Here is a 23,224-nt window from a genome sequence, read left to right as displayed (position 1 = left end):
CCTGCCTCCGTCTGCCACCAAAAGAGCCCACTCTGTTCAACCCCGTGACAGACAGCCAATGGCTGCGCACCACGCACAACCTTCAACCAATCGAAACGACGCACACGGCACGCGTTGTCCAATCACATTCGTCAACATAAGTCGATGCCCGAAAATCGTGGCTCGACTCTATTGGCCAAGAATGAATGATCAACACATCACTTCCGAAAATTTCCCCGTGAATAATCTCCAGCACGTTAGTTAAACTTCGATTTTTTTTTTAGTGTCAGATAACAGCTGTGGTCAGTGCATGTGGATGATGCCATACAGTTTGACTTAGATAAAAGTGGGATACTCAGTACATGTCGCTTTGACTTTAATCTTTGTGCTTCAAAGCCTAACTGAATAAAAGGAAGACAGCTTTATTACAAAAAAAGAACAGCATAAATGCATAGAATAAAGAAAAGTGGCTTTGTGACAAAAAGAAGAGGAAGAGTGCTGATGCATATGGGCCTCAGTCACGTAAGTGTCCTCAAAGGTCCTGGGTTTAGTGCATATTTTGTCCAACATAAACACCACTGAAGTGCAATAACAATGGTGATCATAGCTTGTAAAGTAAAGAGGTCACATGTCAAGTTTGATCACTGTCTTAGTTCATTTGGAGCTGAAAATAGTATATTTATTTGGATATATTTTTCAAGCTCTTTCCCTATTTTGTTAAAAATCTGACACCCTTTTGTCCATTAAAGGACCTTCATCATTAATTTGCACAATAATTGATAGTTTTTTCTGTGAAATTAGGTGTAATGTATCTCCATCATTGTTCACTTAAATGATCATTTGTTTTTCTTCATCCACAAAGGTCCATACTTGATCGTAATACTAAAAGGGTAGCATTTCCAAATTATGCACAGTGATTTGTGTGAGTGAGGGCATTTAAGTCAGGGGTAGGGTACAGGTTAAGATTAGGCACTTACCTTACCTTAACCATCACATTAGTTGTGATGGTTAAGGTAAGGGTAAGGGGTCAGGGAATGCATTATGTCTACAAGTCTGTCTCATAGACTCCTCTATGAATAAAGCACAAACGTGTGTGTGTTGGCCTTAACAATTTCTGATCTGTCAGTCACCTGAACATTTCATCTATGGAGTCCTGATTGATTTCTGGGGGTAAACAACATTACTATCATGTACACCACAGCAAATATTTATTTTTAATGGATCTTTTTCGAAATGTATATATGTATATACATATATACACTATAAAGCCTACATCTAATGTTTGTATTTGGTGAAAGTGAGTGTAAAGGGGGCCACTGTGTGTCTGTAGTTTTCAGGCAGGGTTGCCAGGTCTGTGTGACAAAACCAAAATTACAGACAAATTGCCACAAAAATGACCCACAAAAACCAGCCCAAAACAAATAGCCCAGTGACAACCAAACTCAATTTATTATTGTCATGCTACCTTTAATATCCGGTAGTCTTTGTATCATTGCCAAATGTTATTATAATAATATCTACAAATACTACACAAAGAGCATAAATGTTTGGTGTGCCAACATTAAAAGTACCCTGAACCATCTGATCACAGTTTAGAGACTTATTTTACCTCTATTATTATTATTATTACTCACATGTACTGTACATACAGATAAACCTAAACTTTAAATGAGTTATGAATTAAAATAAGGCGATTGGCAGTTTTGATTGGCAGATTGGCCAACAATTCAAGCATAAAAATGTTCGGCTCATTCAGGACAACTTTATTGTTAGATGTTTCAGATTTTTAACATTAAACTTTCTCTGCAATTCTTCTCCAATGGGTAATTCATGCAAAGGACATATTAAAGGCAAACTTCAAACAGTGAAGAGACTGAGTACACAAGGTAGTTGGGTGGGGAACTCTGCAATGCATTGATGAACTTTGCACTGCCATAAAGAACTCTGGATTGCATTTAAGAGCTTGGATTTGTGATGAAGAAGGATGAGAGGATGATACTGAGGAGATGAGAGGATGAGAAGAACTGTGATAAAGACATTTAAAATGTGACTGCATTGACATTGAATGTTAAACATCATGATTCCAATTCACACAGTGGTTATGAACAATCATGATTAAATAAAATTAGTATTTAATGTATGTTGTCCACCCACTGCTCCTCCCACAGTTTTAATAGTGATTGTATTTAGTTTGTATGAATCTATAAACAAACCAAAGAAAAAAATAATTTGTTACATAACTACATAACTTCCATGACAGCAGTGTACAGACACAGAGTACAGTATTAAAGGGGAAATAAGTAGTTTATAGTGCCATCTAGAGGAGAGGCTGAAATTTACAACAAAGACCTGCTGCTCTGCTCACCCCCTCCCTTCCCTGAGCGCTACGGTATCCGCAGCTGGTCAAATGTCGTCCTCGTTGTCTTTCCCCGTGTCAGCAGATGAGGTTCGTGAGGCGAGGGAGAGGGCGAGCTACCGCGGCCGTAGCAGACGAAGCAGAGAGAGAGGAGGCGGGACTTCCGCTACAAGTAAAGAGACGCTTGTTTTGTTCTCTCGCATTTGTCCTTACAGGCTCCGGTAGAAACATGGCGTCTCGCTGCTAACAGTGGCTATGCAACTGCGGTCCGCGGTCATGTTATTTAACATGACTTTTTGAAACGCTACGAAAATGAAACAAAAACTATTATACAGCGACTAGACAATGCAGGAGCACATAATACGTATAAAAAAGTGGATTTTGGGTTATATAAACCCATAAATACTACATATTGTACCTTTAAGTGGTGTTCCCACTATTCAGAAGTGAAAGTCTAAAGTACCCCAAATCCGCGGGAAACTGCGGACCTGGCAACCCCGATTCACAGGAAACCACTGAGTCGTCAGCAGCATGTGTCCGCTGATTGGCTGGGACCTTTCCCAAACGCGGATGTGACGCACACGCAGCTGAAACCTCCACCAGCGACACTTGGGGTGACTTGCTGAGGAATCTATCAACTACATGCTCACGTCCGGGATTTCATTCACGATTAAACTACGGGCTGCCACCCACGCAGCAGAACCATGGCGCCCCCGTCACTGCACCTGTCGTCTCTCCTGAGACTCAGAGAGTGTGTGCAGAGGACCAGCGTCCTCTCTGGTGTCTTCACACACGGTTTACACCACCGACCGACACGGGATTTCTCCACGGTCCACGTTCAGCGCGGAGGTGGTCAACTTCTGTCACAACAAGTCAGAGGCAAAAATAACGCCACACCTGTCCACAGCAGCAGCAGCAGAAGCTCGTCAAACGGTCAGGACGTGACAGAGAGGCTGTGGTCTGTTTACAATGAAGCTAAAAGACAGACAGAAGGTACGAACACAACAACAACAACAACACCAGAGTCACCATTCATTCATAAACACCGCGGTAAACAAATCTGTTCTCGCTGTGTTATAGTCCATCTCCTAGTTATGTTTCCTGCAGAGCAACATAACAACTTACAAGTCTACAAATATTAGCATCATTTCTAACAACAAATACAGGCCGCCATTTTTAGCACACATACAGTAAGGCAACTGATATGAATTATAGTATAGTATATCACATTTTTATTTGTTTATTTATTGGTAGTAGCCTAGGGGTTGGAATCACAGAGTGTACCCTGTAGCCTAGCGGCTTGAAGGTACCTCACAATATCACGATACAATACGATAGGAGATACTTGGTCCACGACACCAATAATATCGCGATACAATGCAAGATACATGGTCCACGATACAATACATGGGCCACAATACCAATACTATCACGATACAATACATGGTCCACAATACCAATAATATCTCGATATAATACATGGTCCACGATACCAATAATATCATGATGATACAATACGAGATACATGGTCCACGATACCAATAATATCACGATACAATACATAGTCCACGATACCAATAATATCACGATACAACAATTATGTGATAGTCAGTATACTGCAAGACAATCATATATCGATGCGTCATGATATCTGTCTAAAGAAAAAAAAAGGTAAATGAAAAGTTACACGTGCAGGATTTCGGTGCAGAATTGAACATGGGACATATCTTAACGTAGCTTCCTCCGCCATAATCCCACTGTCCCTCCTGAAGCTAGGTAACTAAGCCAGAGTTTCCCTCATTGATTTGAGCAGCGACACCATGAGGAGACATGAAGTAGTGATGCCCGGCGAGTGAAAATGTATTAATTCTTATTTAAAAAAGCGATTGCACAAGGAAGGGCGACGATATATCACCAAATTGATAGTTTGACCCACCCCAATAAAATATTATATACATTTAGTAATTGATGAATTGGTGATAATTGGCACATTAACTCACTGGCTGCCAGCCATTTTCAGCGCAGAACTGCCAAGCGTTTTACAGCATTAATCAAAAGAAGGAGTATAATCCCTTCTTTCTACAGACGTCATTGGCAGTCAACAGCTGTATTTGAATTGACATCTATAGATGACGTCATTGGCAGCCAATGCCAGTTACTAAAAGATGGCAAATATCATGCCCGATTCATTGACCCAAGTGATAAATACTAACTGAAACAGCATTTTGGTGACAGAAATAACACACCAGAACTTTAATTTTGAACATAATTTGTTCTCAGAAACTCAAAAAATGCTGTTAAATCTTGAAATTTAGTCAAATTTGGTGGTGTTCCAATATTTTGGAATATGCTGGGCAATTGCTTAAATTGGCAATGTAAAAAGTGTGTTGAAGAGAGTCTCATCTTGTGGTAGATTAAAGTTACTGGTAACATGTAAGTGCTAATTCAATCGTTATTAATAAAAGCACATGTGAACCTCCCGTATTTGTCTGTTCTGTACACTGGATATATTTCAACACTGTGTCCACAAAGTGTCCACCGCCATCAACAAACACGGTTATCAGATATACTTGTGTTTTATGACATTTCATAGCAACGTATGATAACCCCCGAATGGTAATGAAATAACCCCCAAGCTTTTCTCTGTTCTCACATTTGAACCCAGACATATCCACCAACTCCGTCGACCCCAACACCATTTTTACCAACAACGAGATGAGCCTGCAAGACATCGAGATCTACGGCTTTGACTACGACTACACCATCGCCTTCTACTCCCGCCACCTTCACACCCTGATCTTCAACATAGCCCGGGACATTCTCATCTCTAACCACAGGGTGAGTGACACTCGCACTCCAAGATACAGACGGTATCCTTCAGACAGTTCGTTTCTAACGTATTTTCTTCGTTAGTATCCCGAGAGTTTGCGAAAGTACGAGTACATTCCAGATTTTGCTGTCAGAGGACTTCACTATGACGTGCAGAAGGTGAGATTGTTGTTCAAAAATATTACATAGCTCATTGTGAGGGTAATTTTTATGATAAAATTAATAATTGATCTGCACAACAGGCACTGCTGATGAAGATAGATGCTTTCCACTACATCCAGCTGGGAACTGTTTACAGGTGTGTGGTGCACCACAGGAAGTTGGTAAAACATAATATTTTTCACCACAGCGTGTGCGTCTAGAGCGGGGTTTCATGCCAGGCAACATATACACTACTCACAAAAAGTTAGGGATATTCAACAAGAATATTCCTATGAAAAGTTCATGCTATAGTGATATTCTACCATGAAAGCAGGGCATTTAAGGTGAACGATGCAATGGTAATTTCTTTTTTTTAAGAAAACATCTCAATGTCTCAATAACTTTATCAAGTGTTGTCTTGGTCTCATGATGTCAACATTTGAGCATCATGAGATTGTGATTTTAGTACTGAAACATTGAACAATTGGACATGTGCATTCAAATGTTTAGAGAAGGTTAACGTAAGTTCACCTGTAAAGGTTATAGTGCATTTTAGGTGCATTCTGAAATTGAATCCAAAATCCAACTTTTTTGTGAGTAGTGTATATAAAATGTTAAAGTTCCACACGTGTATAAACGTATGGGTTGTACGTACGCTTTCGACCAATAAACACTGCTTAATGTTGCATGCTTGACCTTGAAAACAAACATTCCACACTTAAGAGAAGAGAGAGAGTTTGTTTGTTTTAATGTGGCTTATCATCACCGTACAAACAAAAAAGCACAATGTATTGTGTAAGTGTTGGTAATATTTCATGTTTCCTCTACAGGGGTCTTCATCCAGTTCCAGACGAGGAAGTAATTGCCATGTATGAAGGCTGTCACGTTCCTCTGGAGAACATGAGCGACTTCTACGGCAAGGTGATCTGCACTGCGCCACCACACCTGTGCGTGTTATAACATACAGTAGACGTAAGACAGAATAACACAACAATCTATACATTTTGTTATCCAGAGTTCCCATGGCCACACCATGAAACAGTTCATGGACATTTTCTCCCTGCCCGAGATGACCCTCCTGTCCTGCGTCAACGACTTCTTCATGAAACACAACATCGACTACGAGCCGGTCCATCTCTACAAAGACGTAAAGGTGAAGTCTCTTGTTATTGCTCTTCGTCTGTTCATTAGTGTTTGGAGAAACTGGAGAACAGAGGACTAATAACGCTCCTTTAGCATTGTTCCAGTCGCATATACGTGACAATATTAATGTGTTTGCGTGTTTGCTGTGTCCCTCAACACCCCGGCCGTTAAATGCTGTCTTAAATTTAGCTCAGTGTCTAATTTTAGTCGAGCCTGCCCTCCATCTGTGTTTGTTCTCCGGAGGCTCTTGTACTTCGAGGGGCAAGAAATCAGTGCTTTGTTCGCTGTTTTAGGGGAGCTGTCCTGCTTGTCCTCTCTATTCTGTGCAATAATAACAGTTTTGACAGATTGCTTCCATTAGAGGCCCCATGCACACTCCCTCTGCTTTACTGGCTCTTCTCGTACCTTTTCAAACACACCCCTTTTCGACAAGTGCGATTAATCTTCTGGGACCACAGGATTGCCTCATCACAAGGTCACTGGTTTGGATTCTGGTTCTTCTTCCCACAGACCAAAAACATGCAGATTGGGGATTGGGTCAATTTGCGCCCTGCCTATGTCAATTCTACCCAAGACCCATTATATGGAGAATAATGTGGTTGAAAATGCATGGATTTATCTGTAGTGTAAATTAACCCTTTCAGTTTTTGGGTGTTTTTTTTTTTTTTTTTTACCCTTTACCACCTAAGCCTCAAAAAGTCCGTCTGGACGCTTTTTGCTTATTTTAAACATAAAACGAGTGTGTTTGCCCATTATTTACAGAATAACTTTCAAAATCTGGCAGTAATTTACAATTTACTGCATGTTAAAATAGCGTATTAACAATTTAAAATGAGTTTTATTGAGAAAAAAAACACTGTAGTTGTACATGAACACCAGATTTTGCATGTTATATTTGAAATTTGAACAGTATAAAAGATTTAAAATGATATTTGTAACTCTCCGGCTTTCTGCAACAGCGCAAGTGAAATTACCGTAATAACCACACTTCTCAGCATTCAGAAACCATTGCAATTTTTCTGTTAGCACAAATCGTTGCGTAATTCCGCTAATGCAAAGTGCGCTTGCACAAATGTGTCATCTGCGATACACTTGGGGTTAAAGGGTACTTTTAGAGTTCCCTCCAATCATATTTTGTAGATGATAAACTTGCCCTTAAATGTCAGCCATGATTCAAAATCGCAAAGTGTTGAAGTGAAATGTAGCGACGAGTTTCTGTGTCCCGGCAAAGTGACTCTCTAAACTCTGCTTTTTCCTCGTGTTTTAATTTGTATTCAGAGATGCACTTTATGTCTTTATGCTTTCAACTCCAGCAAAGTCCTGCTGCGAGAGACGAATGTTAACACTGTGTCACTGAAGTTAAGATTTCCTGGCTGGAGGCTGTTTTCTTTTCCCTTTTTCCACAGGAAGCTATTCGAGATGTGCACGTCAAGGGCATTATGTACCGAGCTGTGGATGCAGACATCGGTAATGCTCTTTAATTTATGTTATATTATTTTAACGATTTGTTTTTAAAAAGTGCGTCTGAATTTGATTGCCAAAACAAAATGTCAATATTATCACTCCCTTCCCTCATCCTTATTTTTTCCGTCTCATTGTTTTCCAATTTTCCAGACAAATACATTTGCTATGGTGAGCAAAGCCACGCTGTGCTGAGGAAGCTGTCAGAGAGTGGGAAAAAGATGTTTCTCATTACCAATAGCCCTTTTGATTTTGTGTAAGTATGAGTAAACGGAGCACAGGTAGTTGGTGTTTTTAATTATTTAATTAAAAAGAAAGGCCTTATATTTGTGCACAAATGCCCTAACTCGTATGGCTGGACATAAAAACACACACAGCAAAAGGCTTTCTGTTCTTATACATAATTTATGGGAGGCTCGATTGAAAACTATGCAAAATCCACTTCTAAACTCCATTATTAGCATTTAATTCAGTCATAATACTATATATAGTAATGGACGGACACATTATTGCTGGTCTTTGCGTCACCGCCACCCTGTGCTGATTCAGGCCCATTGTTTATGATTATTCCCTCGTGAAGAGCTTTAAGACGTCGCTGATGAGTCACTGTCTCGGAATCTTTCTTTAGGGACCGGGGCATGACCTTCATTGTGGGGAAGGACTGGAGGGACCTGTTTGATGTTGTTATTGTTCAAGCTGACAAACCGAGTTTCTTCAACGTCAAGGGAAAGTAAGTGTGTGCGTGTGTGTGTGTGTGTGTGCATACTTCTTACAGTATTACCACTAGGGGTCTCACTGGATCACACAGTGAGCAGCAGGCATCAGTAGACCTTGAAAGCTCTTTGTGAGCAGCATTTGCAAAGAAAACGAATGTGGGTTTTGGAGCTGTTCATTTTCACGTTGGCATGACTTGGCCTTTTGTGTGTTTTGTGTTTTCTTTTTCTTTTTTGTTCCCTAGACCTTTCCGACGAGTGACAGATAACGGTGCGTTGCTATGGGATCGGATCCACAGGTTGGAAAAAGGGCAGATCTACAAACAGGTGTTGTGCCAGGAAATTACCATATCGTTGTAGTTACAAATTGCCCCCGAATAAATCCTGACAATGAAAAGTACTGTGTGTTGTTTTCTAATGCGTTTTCTTTTTGGTCTCTGTAGGGAAACCTTTATGAATTCCTGAGACTCACTGGTTGGAGAGGATCAAAAGTGCTTTACTTTGGTGATCACATCTACAGTGACTTGGCGGTAAGCAGAAACAAGATATACGTGTTTGTCCAACAAAGGTATAATTATGATGAAAAAAACCACGCCTCCTTTCACGGGTCACCTCAGTGCGTTTTTCCTGCACTGACCTAGATTTTACACTAAGAACAAAATATCTTAAACCACAGAAACCGTAACTATTTAGCACTTAGTTAATGAGTGCCATTATCATATTTACAGTAGTGAGCGATGCCAAACACAGTTCACCTTTTCTTTATACTGGTAACCTCGAGACCTTATCTGAATAAAAAGAGACGTATTTAATTGCATCACATTTCATTTTAACAACGCGGATATTTGAATGTACATCTGATTAGCTGTGAATAGTGATAATGAAAGACAGATTTACATCCCTGGCATAATGCCATGCCTGTTGGCAGGCGGCCAGGTGTCAAACATATCATCGAGCTAACGTTCAGCCTCGCCGGCTGTAAGAGCGGATCAATACTCTATGTCTACAGAGAGGGGAGGCATCGCTGCAGTGCAGGAGGAGGGAGAAGTGAAGCCATATCCAAAAGCATGGCCCGGATTTCTCTAAATCATTTTAATTTGTTTTTATTTTTTTAATCTCGTGTTTATCTGATGAAACGGATGTATTATGGTTTTAATGATGCGGGAGCCTTTTGAATGGCCCATCTAACAGGCCACTGTGGATTTAAGCACATAATTGCAGCCAGGGGGATTAAAGCTTGAAATCTATTTTGTTTCCTCTCATGTGTGGAACGAAATTGACCATACGTTAAGCGGTGAGCTGGATGTTACTACAGCTTAATATATATATATATATATATAGTAGTTTTTTTGACTGTGTGTGCTGCATGCAGCTTCACCCCGAAAATTTTAATTGGCCCCTCGTGTTTGTTCTTGCTTAATTACAGAGACATGGCTCGCTTCTCTAGGCGATCAAGTCATTTCTTCATTAAGGAATCCTGTTATATACTGTTTTTTGTTTTCATTTTGGTTTCAAGTCTGGTGTTTTGGTTGTTTTTTTCTGTGCAGGATCTCACACTGAAACATGGCTGGAGAACAGGTGCCATCATTCCTGAGCTGAGGAAAGAGATCAAGATCATGAACACGGAGCAATATGTGCATATGATGTCCTGGCTACAGACACTGACTGGACTTATTGAGCAGATGCAGGTCAAGAAGCTTCAAAAAACTTTTATGTCTGTCTTCCACATGTTTTTTTTTCCTTAGGGCTGAACAATTAATCGATCTCGGTCTTGATCTATACAAATCTTATTCTTCTTCTACTGAAGAGAACATCTTTGTTTCTCACAGAGCTGCACAAATATCACACATCCATCCTTTAAAATCTGTTTTTTGAATGAAAACGAGAATAATGATGTAAAAATGACCATTCGCTCTGATATTTTGCGAATCATATCATAATCGCAATTGGATATTTATTCAAAATAGTTCAGCCCTACTGCCTTTTTTAACGTCACTGCTCTGATCCTTAACAGGTACACAGGGATCCGGAATCTCGAGCTGTCGTTGAGGAGTGGATCAGAGAAAGAGACTCCATGAGGTAATGGAGATGAGTCGTTCGGCCTTCACGAGCAGATGTGATAATCTACTAATCTCCCCGTAGAAGCGATGTAACCATATGCTCGCGGTGTGTTTTTAATTGCAGGCCGCAGACGAAGGACATCTTCAACGCTCAGTTTGGGAGCCTCTTCCGGACGTACCACAACCCCACGTACTTCTCGCGCAGGCTGTCCCGCTTCGCCGACATGTACATGGCCTCCATCAGCTGCCTGCTCAACTATGACTTCCAGCACATCTTTTTCCCCCGTCGCACTCCCCTGCAGCACGAGTCCCCCTTCTGGCCTGAGCACAGTTCTGCTGACCTGAGTGCGTCTGCACAGCATCGCAGGACCACGGTCGAGTCTGATTAGAGAGAGCAAAAGTGTTGTTCTAAAACACTTGAGACGAGGATCTCAAACGATCCCTCTCTCCAAAGTTGTGTTTTTGAAACATTGAGATATGCCATTTTAGAACATGCATGACACAGTTTAAGTGATGGGTTGGTGTTATTTTTTTTAGTCAAATCCAGTAGATTTTGTACTTTTAAGCTGAATGACACGTAACAAAACAAGCGTTTCATATATATATATATATATATATATATATATATATATACGACTATGTAGATTTGGAACGTGTAATGCACTGATTTTGTGTGGTTTACAGGTTTACATGCGTGTCACTGTGTAGATGAGTGATGCACGAGTATACAACGATGATGCATTTACCCTGTTAAAACTATAGGGGGCAATCCTACATCAAGTCTATCACGGCGAATCTCTGAATTATGCACCCTCTTGCAGCAAAACTTCATTTTTGCCTCTCTTTTTTTTTTCTCTCTATCGCTTTCATCTGTAAAAATCTAAGAGAAAAACTGGCACTTGATATTTACATGTCAAACTCTGCTGCCTTAATATCTTGATGACGTTACTGCAATGTACTGTATGGTTGTGTAATTCTATATTTTGAATAGCCTAATGATATTTAAGGCAAGCTTTACATTACATTACACTTTTAACTGCTTACTGAGATGCACTTTGCACACTGATTTTCAGAGATCTTTCTTTTCCCTTTTCTTTTTTTTCTTTTTTTATCATCTTCACACCACACAGCCTGTAAGTCTCATTAGCTAAAATGGTAATGTTTGTCAGGAGAAAAATAGAGCGTTATTGCTATATTTAGCACGTGTGTTGCTATTTGATCTGTGGAGGCAGCGCTGAGCTTCGTGGCTTTGTCACCTTCTTTTGCAGAAAATGTGTGAAGCGCTCTCACTCACGCAGGGACGTAGGCTCGTCTATTTCAAGATGGGAACCTAAAAAAAGGGACTGTTTTAATACCAGTGGTATTGTGTTTTATGTGATTTATTCGCCTCTCTTTTGTGGTCTTGGTTAACTCTATTTTTATTTCCCGTATTTATTAAATTGGAAACGATTTCATGATTCTAGCCCCAGTGCTTCTGTCATCGCTGCAAAACAGTTCGATGTGATTGGATAATTGCTCTGTAATTAGATAACATTTGCAGGTCCTGTAATTATCTGTGTATACTTTGCTGTTTGCTGCATAAACAGAAGAAAGAAATGTTTCATACATTTGACGGTTGATGCTGAGGACAATTTGATCCCATGTTAATAAGTCTTGCCACTTTCCAATTACTATTATGGCAACAGGTTTGTTGAGGTTAATCCTCCAAATCTTGTTAGGGACCAATTTCCCATATTGCATTATGGGGGCTCTGTGTCAGACAGCTGCACATTGGCCTGATCTTGAAAATAAGAAAAGCTGATCTCCAAAATGATAAGATCGATGTCCTGAGCAGAGTGCCTGTGGGTTCACTGTTTGTGCTCACAGTTGCTTCATTTGGGCGCCATGCACAGCAACAGCACGCCGTGGAGCTCCAGCCCCCACCCTTCATCCATCCATGCTGAGATGGTGACTGTGGTGCCCACCATCTTCCCACGGGTGGGCTACAGTATTATTTCTTTCCTCATGTTCATCAACACGTTGCTGTCGGTGTTTAACAACGGCCTCGCCATCGCGGTGATGCTGAAGAACCCGTCTCTGCTCCATCCCATGAACGTTTTCATCCTCAGCCTGGCGGTGTCTGACCTCATGATCGGCCTGTGTGGCTCTTTGGTGGTCACCATCACTAACTACCAGGGCTCGTTCTTCATTGGCCACGCCGCCTGTGTGTTTCAGGGATTTGCTGTCAATTATTTTGGTAAGTGAAGGTGTGAGACATTCATATTAATGTGTCTACAAGGAAGAAATAATGAAATGCTGCTTCAGTTTATGCCTTAATGAATACTGCCTTTACAAGATTATTTATGATCTGCGCCTATGTTTGCTGCTTTTTGAAATGGAAGACTTTCTGTTCCGATCAGGTCATTCATGTTTTCTTAATTTGAAATCTATTCTTGTCGACTTCTCATGAGATGTCTGCTCACTTGCTGATGTTGGAGTTGCATTAGACGATCACTGAGCAATTTGCATGTCTTATCAAGCATTAAATGTGCAGTTAATGTGGCTTAGAAAAGGCATAATAATAATAATAACGCTGTTGATTTGTTTTACCGTCTCAGGTTTGGTGTCTCTCTGCACTCTGACCATGCTTGCCTACGAGCGGTACAACGTGGTGTGCAACGCAAAAGCTGGTTTGAAGCTGAGCATGCGGCGAAGCATCACTGGGCTACTGTTTGTCTGGGTCTTCTGTTTGTTTTGGGCCGTGACTCCATTATTAGGCTGGAGCTCCTATGGACTCGAGGGAGTCCAGACCTCGTGCTCTCTGGCCTGGGAAGAAAGATCCTGGAGTAACTACAGCTATCTCATTCTGTACACACTCCTCTGCTTCATTTTCCCCGTTGCAGTCATCATCTACTGCTACTCCAAAGTGCTCCAATCCCTGAAAAAGGTGGGTTTTGGTGCGGCATCTGCATATTCATCACACTTGTATGCCATTAAAAAAAGATTAAATGCTCAGATTTTAATGCTTGCCTGTTTGCAATCTACTACCTACAGCCTGGAACAAGTTATTGGTTTTTAATGGGGGTCACATTTGTTTTCCCACTCATAGATCAACAGGAGTGTGGAGCTTCAGGGTGGGCGTTCCAGCAAAGAGGAAAACGATCATGCCATCCGTATGGTCCTGGCCATGATTATAGCTTTTTTTGTTTGCTGGCTGCCTTACACGGTATTGTCAGTGGTGGTAGTGGTGGACCCGGAGCTCTACATCCCTCCCCTGGTTGCAACCATGCCTATGTACTTTGCCAAGACCAGCCCGGTCTATAACCCCATCATCTACTTCCTTTCCAACAAACAGGTGAGCAGCTCAAGTTTGTGGAATCGACATGCAAATAAGAAGCACAAGAAATGCACATTTGAATGTCTTAGTGTATGAGACGAATGCTCATCTATCTCCTGACATTGAACGCGTGTATGTGTGCGTTCTGTATGTCCAACAGTTCCGTGATTGCACCTTGGAGGTGCTGTCGTGTGGACGCTACATTCCCCATGGACCCACGAGAGTCAGCATCAACATGGCTCCCTTGAACAGGAGGAGCCGACTAACTTCCTTGAACAGGAATGTTAGCAAGCAGTGCAGGGTTTTGCCTCTGTGACTGCGATACATAGATAGATAGATCGAGATTTCAGGTTGTTGTTTTTTTATGTGATTTGTTTAGATCAATGTTAAACTGTTGACTGCCTTTTTTCATATTGCAGGTTTTTATGCACGTAGAAGAAAATTGGCCGAAAAGAAAACAACGACTGAAAATAATGATTTTATTTGGTTTTTCTAACATTTTTATCCATTTTTTTCCCCCCACACGGCTGGACAAGTCAAATACAATCACACCCCTGATGTTTTGTTCATAAATAAAATGAGCTGGTGCTGTTTTTGTGTTTTTGGTGAATATATGAAAACATTCCTTGCTTTCACAAGTGGTTAATGTTTTTAGGGATTTGAGTGATGCAATATCGAGTCAGTAGAAGATTCCACTGTTTTCTATATTACATTTTGACTGTTTTCTGGGAACAAGTGCCCAGGCTGCATGTATAATATGCTGCAAGCACTTCTTTCTCTGTAATATGATTTAGCCAAGAAATAAAAAAACAAGTCAACAGAGTCGCCACTTTCCACACTTCTGCACCAGACAAAATATAACACTGCTGCAGCGTTTCTGTGCTGTGGGTGTAATTATCTCCATTTAGTACCTGTGTGAATACAGGATTCACTCATTACAATTATTTTCTCAGTTGCAGGGAAACAAGAAAGGCAATAAGGGAAGCGCTTAATCCATTTAGCAAACATACAAAATACAACACAAAAATAGTCTGCTCCATGGTCTGGTGTTTTGTGTTCGTATGATTTATGATTTATGGAGATTGAACGGTGCAGAGAAACTTGACATGATGACATGTCTCACATGACACACGCTTCGCCTACACTGAACCTCTGCAGCAAAGACTGATGTGCAGTGAATAAAGATGAAGTGGAAGGACAATGTTAAACTGGTGAGTTAATGATTCTTGTTTTTAATAAAAAGAAAAAAAAAATTGGTCATTTGCTTTATTGCTCAACATATTCTGTGATATTTTGTCTTTCTTTTATGGTTATACATACATCAGACCTTAATTAAATCCAGTAACTTCACGGAGAATGTGACTCTATTCTTCTTTTATAATATAAAAATGAACATTATCATGATTATCACTCACCATTACCATAATGGTAATTATTATAAGTCAAGGTTTTTTTTTTATTATTATTATTATTATTTCATGTCTCTCTCCCTCTCTTGCTTGTTCACCAGAGAAACACACATCAGAGCCTAATTGGTGAAGTAGTTTTTCTCACCTAAACTCAAACATGGATCCTCTTCAGAGTCACGAAAAAGGCTCTTTTTTAACTTGCGTCACCATAGTAACTCTGAACATAACCTCGTCCTGACCAGGTTATATTCAGAGTATGTCATTAAAATGCCCCAAAACAACACAGCAACAGTGATTTTACAGTTTTTCTTCTGGGAAATATCCTCAATGAGAGATTTAGATTCTCGATGATGACACTGAGGGACACTCTAAATTGACCGTAGGTGTGAGTGTGAGAGTGGATGGTTGTTTATCTATGTATGTGTCCCTGTGATGGACTGGCGACCTGTCCAGGGTGTACCCCGCCAATCGCCCTATGTCAACCCCCCCCCACTCCCACAACTCTCATGTGAAGGATAAAGTGGTGGAAAATGGATGGATGATGGCACTGAACAAAGTCTAGCAAGAAAGCGGACGGCTTTACTCAACAATATCCTTTTTTCCCCTCTGTTTGTGAAATTAATGTGGCGTCTAAGGTGAACCGACGCCGACATTCATGCTGAACGCATCATATCGTCCAACACTGAGAGTCTGATGAATGAACAGAAGTGTAAAACACTGAGAATGATGACTTTTATGGTCTTGTTTTTCTGCGACTCATCATTCCGTGCAGCTGCTTTTTGCAGGAAATAAAATACTGATGAATAAATTCATAAAGTCTATCTCTGTATTGGTGTAGTAGTTTGCGCTCTTGCCTGGGTTTCTTTGTGCGTGGGTTAACTCAAGGTTCTCCGGCTTCCTCCCACAGTCCAAAAACATGCAATATGGGGATTAGGTGAATTGGACACTGTAAATTGACCGTAGGTGTGAGAGTGTGAGTAAATGGTTGTGTGTCTCTATATGTGGCCCTGCGATGGACTGGCGAACTGTCCGGGGTGTACCACGCCAATCGTCCTATGTCAGCTGAGATTGGCACAGCACCCCCCGCGACCCTCATGGAGGATAAAGCGGTAGAAGATGGATGGATGGATGGATGAAATAAATTACATAGCTTGTGGATTGTTGAGCAAGATCACTGAAAGAAAGCCTGGCTGTGTTGAACTTGTTTCATAGTTCACCCTCTGAATTAGACTAGAGTGACAGTATTGGAACCAAACCTCAGCCTCACCCTCTGCCTACGCTCCAGCAAGTGTTTTGATTAAAAGAAATGCAAAAGTAACATAAAGAGAAGTAATATAACATTTAGTAAGTAATGGGTAACAAGTAACTTACTCAACACTGATCGCCGCAGCCTTCAACTTTCTAAGTCAGAGGTTAACAAGCTCAGAAGTTGAAGATGTTATTCACTATCTTGCTTGGACTCACTTTTCTACAGGTTTTCCCTCCATCGATCTCTCTGTTTTGGCTCAGTTTGCTGCTGGGCCAAACCAGGGAGCATCTAAAGAGCGGAGCCATCGGTGCCAAGTCAAACTGCCTTTAAATTTGTTGTAATAAACGGTTTAATTATGACAAGAGAGTTCCTGAGTGAACCAGGAAGATTGATGGTTTAATCAACATATTTTACTTTCTAGATCTCTGGGGGGGGGTTTATCTGGGATACGATTCCAGGAAGCACTTGATCATTCTAATATGCCGGCTGGTCAGGAGGAAAATGTATTGCATTGATCTAATCCCAGATTCGGCATCGTCTATAAGCTTTCACATCTGAAGCAAAGAGCATTTCACACTTTATCTCAAAAAAGGATTACACAGTGTCATGCTATAATCCAGCAACACGGCTCTCGGCCTCATTTCCTGAGCCACTTGAAGAACTCTTGAGTCACCCATCTGGCATACGTGAACCAAAGATTTCAACCTTTCAGGTTTACGACAGTCGTCATTACTGCATTTCAACAAGTTGCATATCATTATTGAGACAGTAGTGACATGGCTGCTTCCCTAATAACAACCACGCTTTTCTTCCTTCGCAGTCGACTCTGCTGTGAATACGCGGCACAGTTTGTAACTCCCAGGTGGCAGCTGGTGCTGTGGAGTGATAATGAAAAGGGCGTCACTTGTCCAAGCTCCAGGATCAGCTGTAGACATTGTTCATTCGGTGGAGAATGACTTGCCCTAACGTATGTATGGTCAGCGTACTGCGAATGAAGACCCCACAACTGAACATGCTGACTTTTTGAATCTGGAGATGAGCGCCGAGCCTACGCCTGCATGGGACTCTGGGAACAACACCATTCGGAGGGACTACATCGACATCACCTTTGTGGTGGCAAACAGCTTGGTTCTGTTGATAACATCGGCTGTAGGAATTGCAGCAAATATTTTTGTGATACTGGCAGTTTATCACCAAAAGTCCCTGCAAACCTCCAATAACGCACTCGTGGTTAATCTTGCGATAATAGACATTCTGCGCTGTGCGTTCGACTGCCCTGTTCTCTTAAGCATCGTTTTAGCCGTGCACGAAGAAGGACGCGCGGACGAGTTGATCTGCGATGCACAAGTGGCCTCTTTCTCCTTCAGCTGCTGTGTCCAGATGCTGACACTGGCGAGCCTGAGTGCAGAGAGACACCAGGCCATCGCACAGCCTTTCAAAACCAGTCAACGCAAAAAACGGCTAATGGTGCTGATTCCTCTAACGTGGATCTTGGCTTTTCTGGTGGCTGTTTGCTGTCTCCTGTTTGTCAAGGACTCGCCGGTGCACATACGTTGCAGAGGATCAGAGAGAGAAACATCAGGCTCGTATGACACCTTTGGACTTTATATGCTGCTCCCACTGTGGGCTGCCTGCTTTGGTGTCATCCTTGGATTCTATGCGAGCATATTTAATCTCGTGAGATCTCACAATCGCAAAATATTCGACAAAGGCACCATGCCGACTGCGAAAAAACGAGAAACGGAAGACAAACAAAAGAAAGAAGAGATCACGGCGGTGGAAAATGGAACGTCTGAACAAAATCAAAAACCTCCACCTGTTGCTCAGGGGGAGCCAGCGACGCACGTCGTACAGAGTTCATCAAAGAAAGATTCCGTTCACCAGACCTCAGTGACAGCTGCACAATGTGTCTCCAGCTCAGAGAAGGATAAAGAGTTTGACAGAATAGTGATCACCGACTTGGAAAAAGAACAACCTTGTCCCGCGCTGCAGATTGCGGCGCAGACAGAAGAGAAATCGTTGAAAACAGAGCGGTCCAAACCCAGTGCCACGAGAATTGAAGCAGCATCATCCAATGAAGGCGGAGCTGGCAGTGTTAAGAGCTCGACTACAGAGCCACAGAAGGTGTTAAGCAACGTTAACGCCGAAACAAAAGAGAAAGAGGAAATGAACAAAGCATCCACTGAAATGATAGAAAACAGCCCTCATGTCCCCTCTTCAGCACAGATAACAGGTCCTGAATCTACTTCCCTTCTAGTAAGTAGTAACCCAAAACAAGCTGAGAACAGCAGTGGAGGCGAAGCCGTGGCTGTTACATTAGACCAGGTGTCAACATTACCTCCAGTCTCAGGCAATGCTCCGGACACAGTCGAGGCTATCAAAACTGAGGAGCCAGAGCCGGAAGGTGCCGTTTGTATCATGCCTAAAAGAGCAAACAAAGAGAGAGCAAAAAAGAAGAAGGAGAGTAAAATGGCCAAACGTGCCGGTTACATCATCGTCACCTTCGTCTTATTCTGGCTCCCACTGATCTCGACCATCATAGTGAATTATTTTGTCCACAAAAACAAGAATCCACAGGTAAGTGATTGTAGAAGAAGGTAGATTCAAGTAAAAAAAAAAAAATGAACGTGGCATTTTGTTTGTAGTTGATGAATATGTGATACTGTAGTAAGTGCTGATCTAAGAAGTAAAACTTCCCAAGTTTCAGGCTCGTGACTTCACGTTAAGATAAAAAAAAAAAAAAAAAAAAAAAAAATACACCAAGACAGCTATTATAAAAATGTCAAGTTTGCACATTTGAATTTTCCATTTTCTAAAAAAGGGCTATGAAGGATGGGGGGGGGGGTGAGTCAAATGGATTATGTAAATAGATGTTAATTCACACAATATTATCTCTAACTCTTTTTTTTTTGTTTTTTTTTTTCAGAAAAACACCGTTCAGCACGTGGAGATCCTGTCAGTGTCTGTTTCCTGCATCACGTCTCTGACCGATCCAATAATATACGCCGCAGTGAACCCTCAGTTTCGAACAGAATTCACCAGACTGACAAACAAGGTTAAATCCACATTCAGTAAGAACGGTTAGACAATACGAGCACATTTAATATTCACTGTGAATATGTGACAACTTATGTAACCCCCAGAACACCCAAAGTGTGATATTTGGGGGGTATAAAAGGCCCATTACTTCACATGCTGCTGCTGTGTTATCCTATATTTTATGCGGTCTGACGTCTCAGCACACTGGTGCTGAGGTGCCGCACGCTGCGAGAAGAAGCGACGTAGGCCGACGCAATCATCTCAGCGGGCAGATACTGCTGACTTCTGTGCGGAACAATCAGCGAGGCACTTGTCTGTCTCCTGAGACCACGCAGCCAGGACCCACCACTGGGCGAGTCAGGTCCTCACATGTCCTCCAGCAGCACTTAATTATTATCTTGTCTGTTCTTTGAGCAATCAAGGGGGGGGGGGGAGAAAAAAAAAAGGAGAGGATTATGAAATCGACCTAATTGTGTTTTACTTTGCAAAAAAAGACATGGGTCGTGTAACAGATGTTTGTGTAGAGCTACAGTATTTATTCTATCAACTCCACCAAATGCACAATGTGTGATTATTCCGTCCGTCCGTTTTTCCTTCATATGTGCACACCCCCCCGCCATGACAAGATTGGTATTCCATTAAAAAGTAAAAGTGTTGCAGAATTTACATTTCAGCCTCATTGTGTTTCCTTCCTTTAATCTTTTTTTTTTTTTTTTTTTTTTTTTTTTTTAAACTGACAAACCTCCAACAAGAAAAAAGAGAGACATACTTAAATAAAACAGATTTCTGCAATGACAGCATGCAAATCCTTAATTCAACCAGTTAACAGACAGAAATATTGTGCCAACAACTGTCAACTAAATCTAGAAATAAGGAGGAACCAACTCCAAATGCAGTCGATAAAGTTCTATCTGAGATATTTACAATATGAAAAATGTACAAAATGGCCACTTTACACAGTGAAATCTACCAAGTCATTTTTCAGTTATGGTAATTTTGGGAGTGGAACTAATGTTCAACCCTCTCTCGTACGGTTTCCCAGGTCAACACTATACGACCACGTTAGGGTTAGTATTAGTTAAGTGTTGCAAAGAACATTCAATTACACTTCTACCTTGTAACCTAACTAATATTTTTTTTTTACCCTGTATTTTTCTCAGTATCGTTTGTTAATCGATGACAATGGCTTCCACGTGTCAAAATATGTAAGCTAACACAGATTTTTGTCATTTTTCGACTTTCACTTGCACATTTCACAAACATGTCAGGATGCGTAGTATATTTTACTCATCAAGCGATGACATCAACCAGGTAATGAGGCAGTTAATGATATTCACAACAGTTTTTAATTCCTGTGGATTTATGTTTGGTGAATTTACAACAGTGAGGGGGGACTAGTGGAAACCACTTTATTGGGGATTTTCTTTTTAAAACCAATCTATTTAACTGGGTGGAACTGAAGCAAAATGTTTACATAGATTGTTTTTCAATATTCACAAATATGGCCCTCAGGAAATGAATATGTGTGCTTTTGCCATCAAAAGTCATCAAGAATGACCTTTTTTCAACAACAGTGGTTCCTCAGAAGACAACAAATACACCTACATTACATTTTCAAAAAATAAAGTCGTTTTTTTTTTTCCCCTCAGTATTTTTAGGCAACAACGATAACCTCTCGACAACTTCCTCGCTCTGCTGTGCTTAATGCAGCAAGATCTGCTGGTCACTTTTTCCTCCAAGGCAGTCGTCCACATCATTTTAACACCATGCAGAGTTTGACATCAGATGAGATCCCTACTTCAAAAAAAACCCCCCCGTCCTCTGCTAACGTTATAATCCCTCTAGATTATGGCAGGTTGATGCTCGGTGGTCCCTCTCCTCGGCATCCGGTGCTTTCTCGAGACCAGGAAGCCGATAAGATAAGCATGACATCTACAAGGCAGATACTCGGACAATGTTGCTCTGAGAATATGCGGTGGTGGTGGTGGAGCCATCGCCGTCTGATGAGGTCACCACGGGGGCAGAAAGGCTGACCATGGAGGGAGTGATGAAAGGTTCGTTACATTTCAGGGGCACCGTCTCATCCAGTTTGGCATTCAGGCTGGAGCGGCTGTAAAAAAGACAAACACAGGATGAAAGAGGTGCAAGAGACCTGACCTTGAGAATGTATTACAAAAAGCCTGCTACATACTTTTATGTGTGTGCGTGTTTGCACTGCCTTTCATATCTTTTCTATCACGTGTGTGTATCATCTTGGCTCATATGATGGTTAGCAATCTGATGAAGAAGGATTTGTCATTTTCACCTATGCGTGAAGAGTAAATATCACCAATATGGATATGGGTTCATCCAGTTTATAAAATAACATTTCCTCTCAAAAAGCGCATGTGTCTCTCAGGCAGTTTACGAGTCCCTTCCCTGTGTGTTTTAGATATTCAGCTCTGATAATTCAGCTAAGCCCAAATACAATGGAGATGAAAACATGCGCCCACAACCATTCAGCAGCATCCTTTCTTTCGCAGATGTGCTGTCCTTGATGCTTTGAGTAATTTCCAGATTTGAAAAGTAGCTTTACAGAAAAGTGTTGACACTTCTCTGGGTCTTCCTGAGTAATCACACCACTGTCACTGGAAGGACATGCTCTTTTTTTCACTAAATAAAGAAATGGAGACATCCAACGTTGGATAATTTTAGAATAAATGACAATGTTGAGTCACGTTTTCTGTCACTTCATGTTTTATTTTGGTGAGGGTTCCCTTTCCTGTTCATCTGCACTGTTTTTTCTGATCCCCTAAATGTTTGCACCTGATGTGATTCCTTATTACCTGCACCTGGCCTTGGTTCCCTCTTCCCCTATATAGGTGTCTCCCTCCCGTTGTATGTTCCCACACATTTGTTCCTGCTCATGCATTGTTCTCGTCAAAAAAGATATAAGTTGTACTTTAGTTTGAAGACCAAGTTCAGTTCAGTTACAATTTTTGTTCTTGTTATTCATGCCTTGTGCGTCCTTTTGTTTTTTGACGCAACCTCGCAAAAACTCTTAAACTTCGCTCCTGTCTTGTCTCGTGCATTTGGGTTCATGCTGTGTGTGTCTGCCACCCCTAACACTATATTTTGTGATGGACTGGTCACCTGTCCAGGCTCTACCCCCCAGCTTTTGCTCTGTGTCAGCTGGGATTGGCACCAGCAAAACTAAAAGACAACACATTAATCCTGTTCTAATGCTGCGTTCCAGAGCCCATCCAAACCAGTTGGACGTGGGACTTATCCGACCTCCAACTAGAAAAAATGCACTGGAATGCCTCTCGAAGTGGGACCTCCTACTCGCAAAGTCGGGGCTATTCGACCTACCCCGACTTCACCAAAATGACGTCGGAGAATAATGGCGCCGCCCATGGAGTCACACGAATAGGCTATAAACTTTACTTTTCTGCGTGTAGAGTTGTTTTAGACACAGCAATTTTTACAACTTGTTTTTCATGTTATGGCATGAAATTATGTCATTGTTGTTATCCATTAGCATGAAGAT

General features: G+C 41.3%; 3 protein-coding genes across 3 annotated transcripts in view; 2 read left to right on the top strand and 1 right to left on the bottom strand.

The window, feature by feature from the left end:
* Positions 1-2,935: 2,935 nt before the first annotated feature.
* nt5dc3 (5'-nucleotidase domain containing 3) lies at positions 2,936-12,121 on the top strand. Its single transcript, XM_083893598.1, has 14 exons — positions 2,936-3,328; positions 5,001-5,173; positions 5,249-5,323; positions 5,407-5,462; positions 6,136-6,226; positions 6,321-6,458; positions 7,855-7,915; positions 8,063-8,165; positions 8,538-8,639; positions 8,868-8,949; positions 9,066-9,152; positions 10,170-10,310; positions 10,637-10,701; positions 10,807-12,121. The coding sequence occupies exons 1-14, from the start codon at positions 3,040-3,042 to the stop codon at positions 11,069-11,071; spliced, it is 1,728 nt and encodes a 575-aa protein (XP_083749724.1). The 5' UTR covers positions 2,936-3,039; the 3' UTR covers positions 11,072-12,121.
* Positions 12,122-12,357: 236 nt separating this feature from the next.
* LOC310930689 (parapinopsin-like) lies at positions 12,358-14,314 on the top strand (the record flags this gene model as incomplete). The annotated part of the gene is given in 6 exon segments (XM_083893731.1): positions 12,358-12,367; positions 12,500-12,538; positions 12,541-12,918; positions 13,280-13,608; positions 13,771-14,016; positions 14,159-14,314. Coding segments are annotated over 6 exon segments (1,158 nt in total).
* A 7,313-nt stretch (positions 14,315-21,627) lies between these two features.
* The window catches only part of LOC310930557 (A-type voltage-gated potassium channel KCND2-like), a gene marked incomplete at both ends in the record, with an annotated part of 38,141 nt that continues 36,544 nt past the window's right edge, over positions 21,628-23,224 (bottom strand). Inside the window, one exon of the mRNA XM_083893585.1 lies at positions 21,628-21,805. Coding sequence (XP_083749711.1) covers positions 21,628-21,805 — 178 coding nt within the window. The remainder of the gene's footprint in view (positions 21,806-23,224) is intronic.

Source organism: Microchirus variegatus (assembly GCF_963457635.1).
Source record: "Microchirus variegatus genome assembly, chromosome: 8".
In the NCBI taxonomy this organism is placed as follows: domain Eukaryota; kingdom Metazoa; phylum Chordata; class Actinopteri; order Pleuronectiformes; family Soleidae; genus Microchirus; species Microchirus variegatus.
The sequence above is the reverse complement of the archived record's forward strand: the minus strand, read 5'-3'. Positions and strand labels throughout refer to the sequence as shown.

Bases quoted from the DNA above. Each gene is read 5' to 3' on its own strand.
- nt5dc3 (XM_083893598.1), top strand. From the start codon at position 3,040: ATGGCGCCCCCGTCACTGCACCTGTCGTCTCTCCTGAGACTCAGAGAG. The intron at 6,227-6,320 runs GTGATCTGCACT...TTTGTTATCCAG, and splicing joins TGAGCGACTTCTACGGCAAG to AGTTCCCATGGCCACACCAT. The intron at 10,702-10,806 runs GTAATGGAGATG...TTTTAATTGCAG, and splicing joins AGAGAAAGAGACTCCATGAG to GCCGCAGACGAAGGACATCT.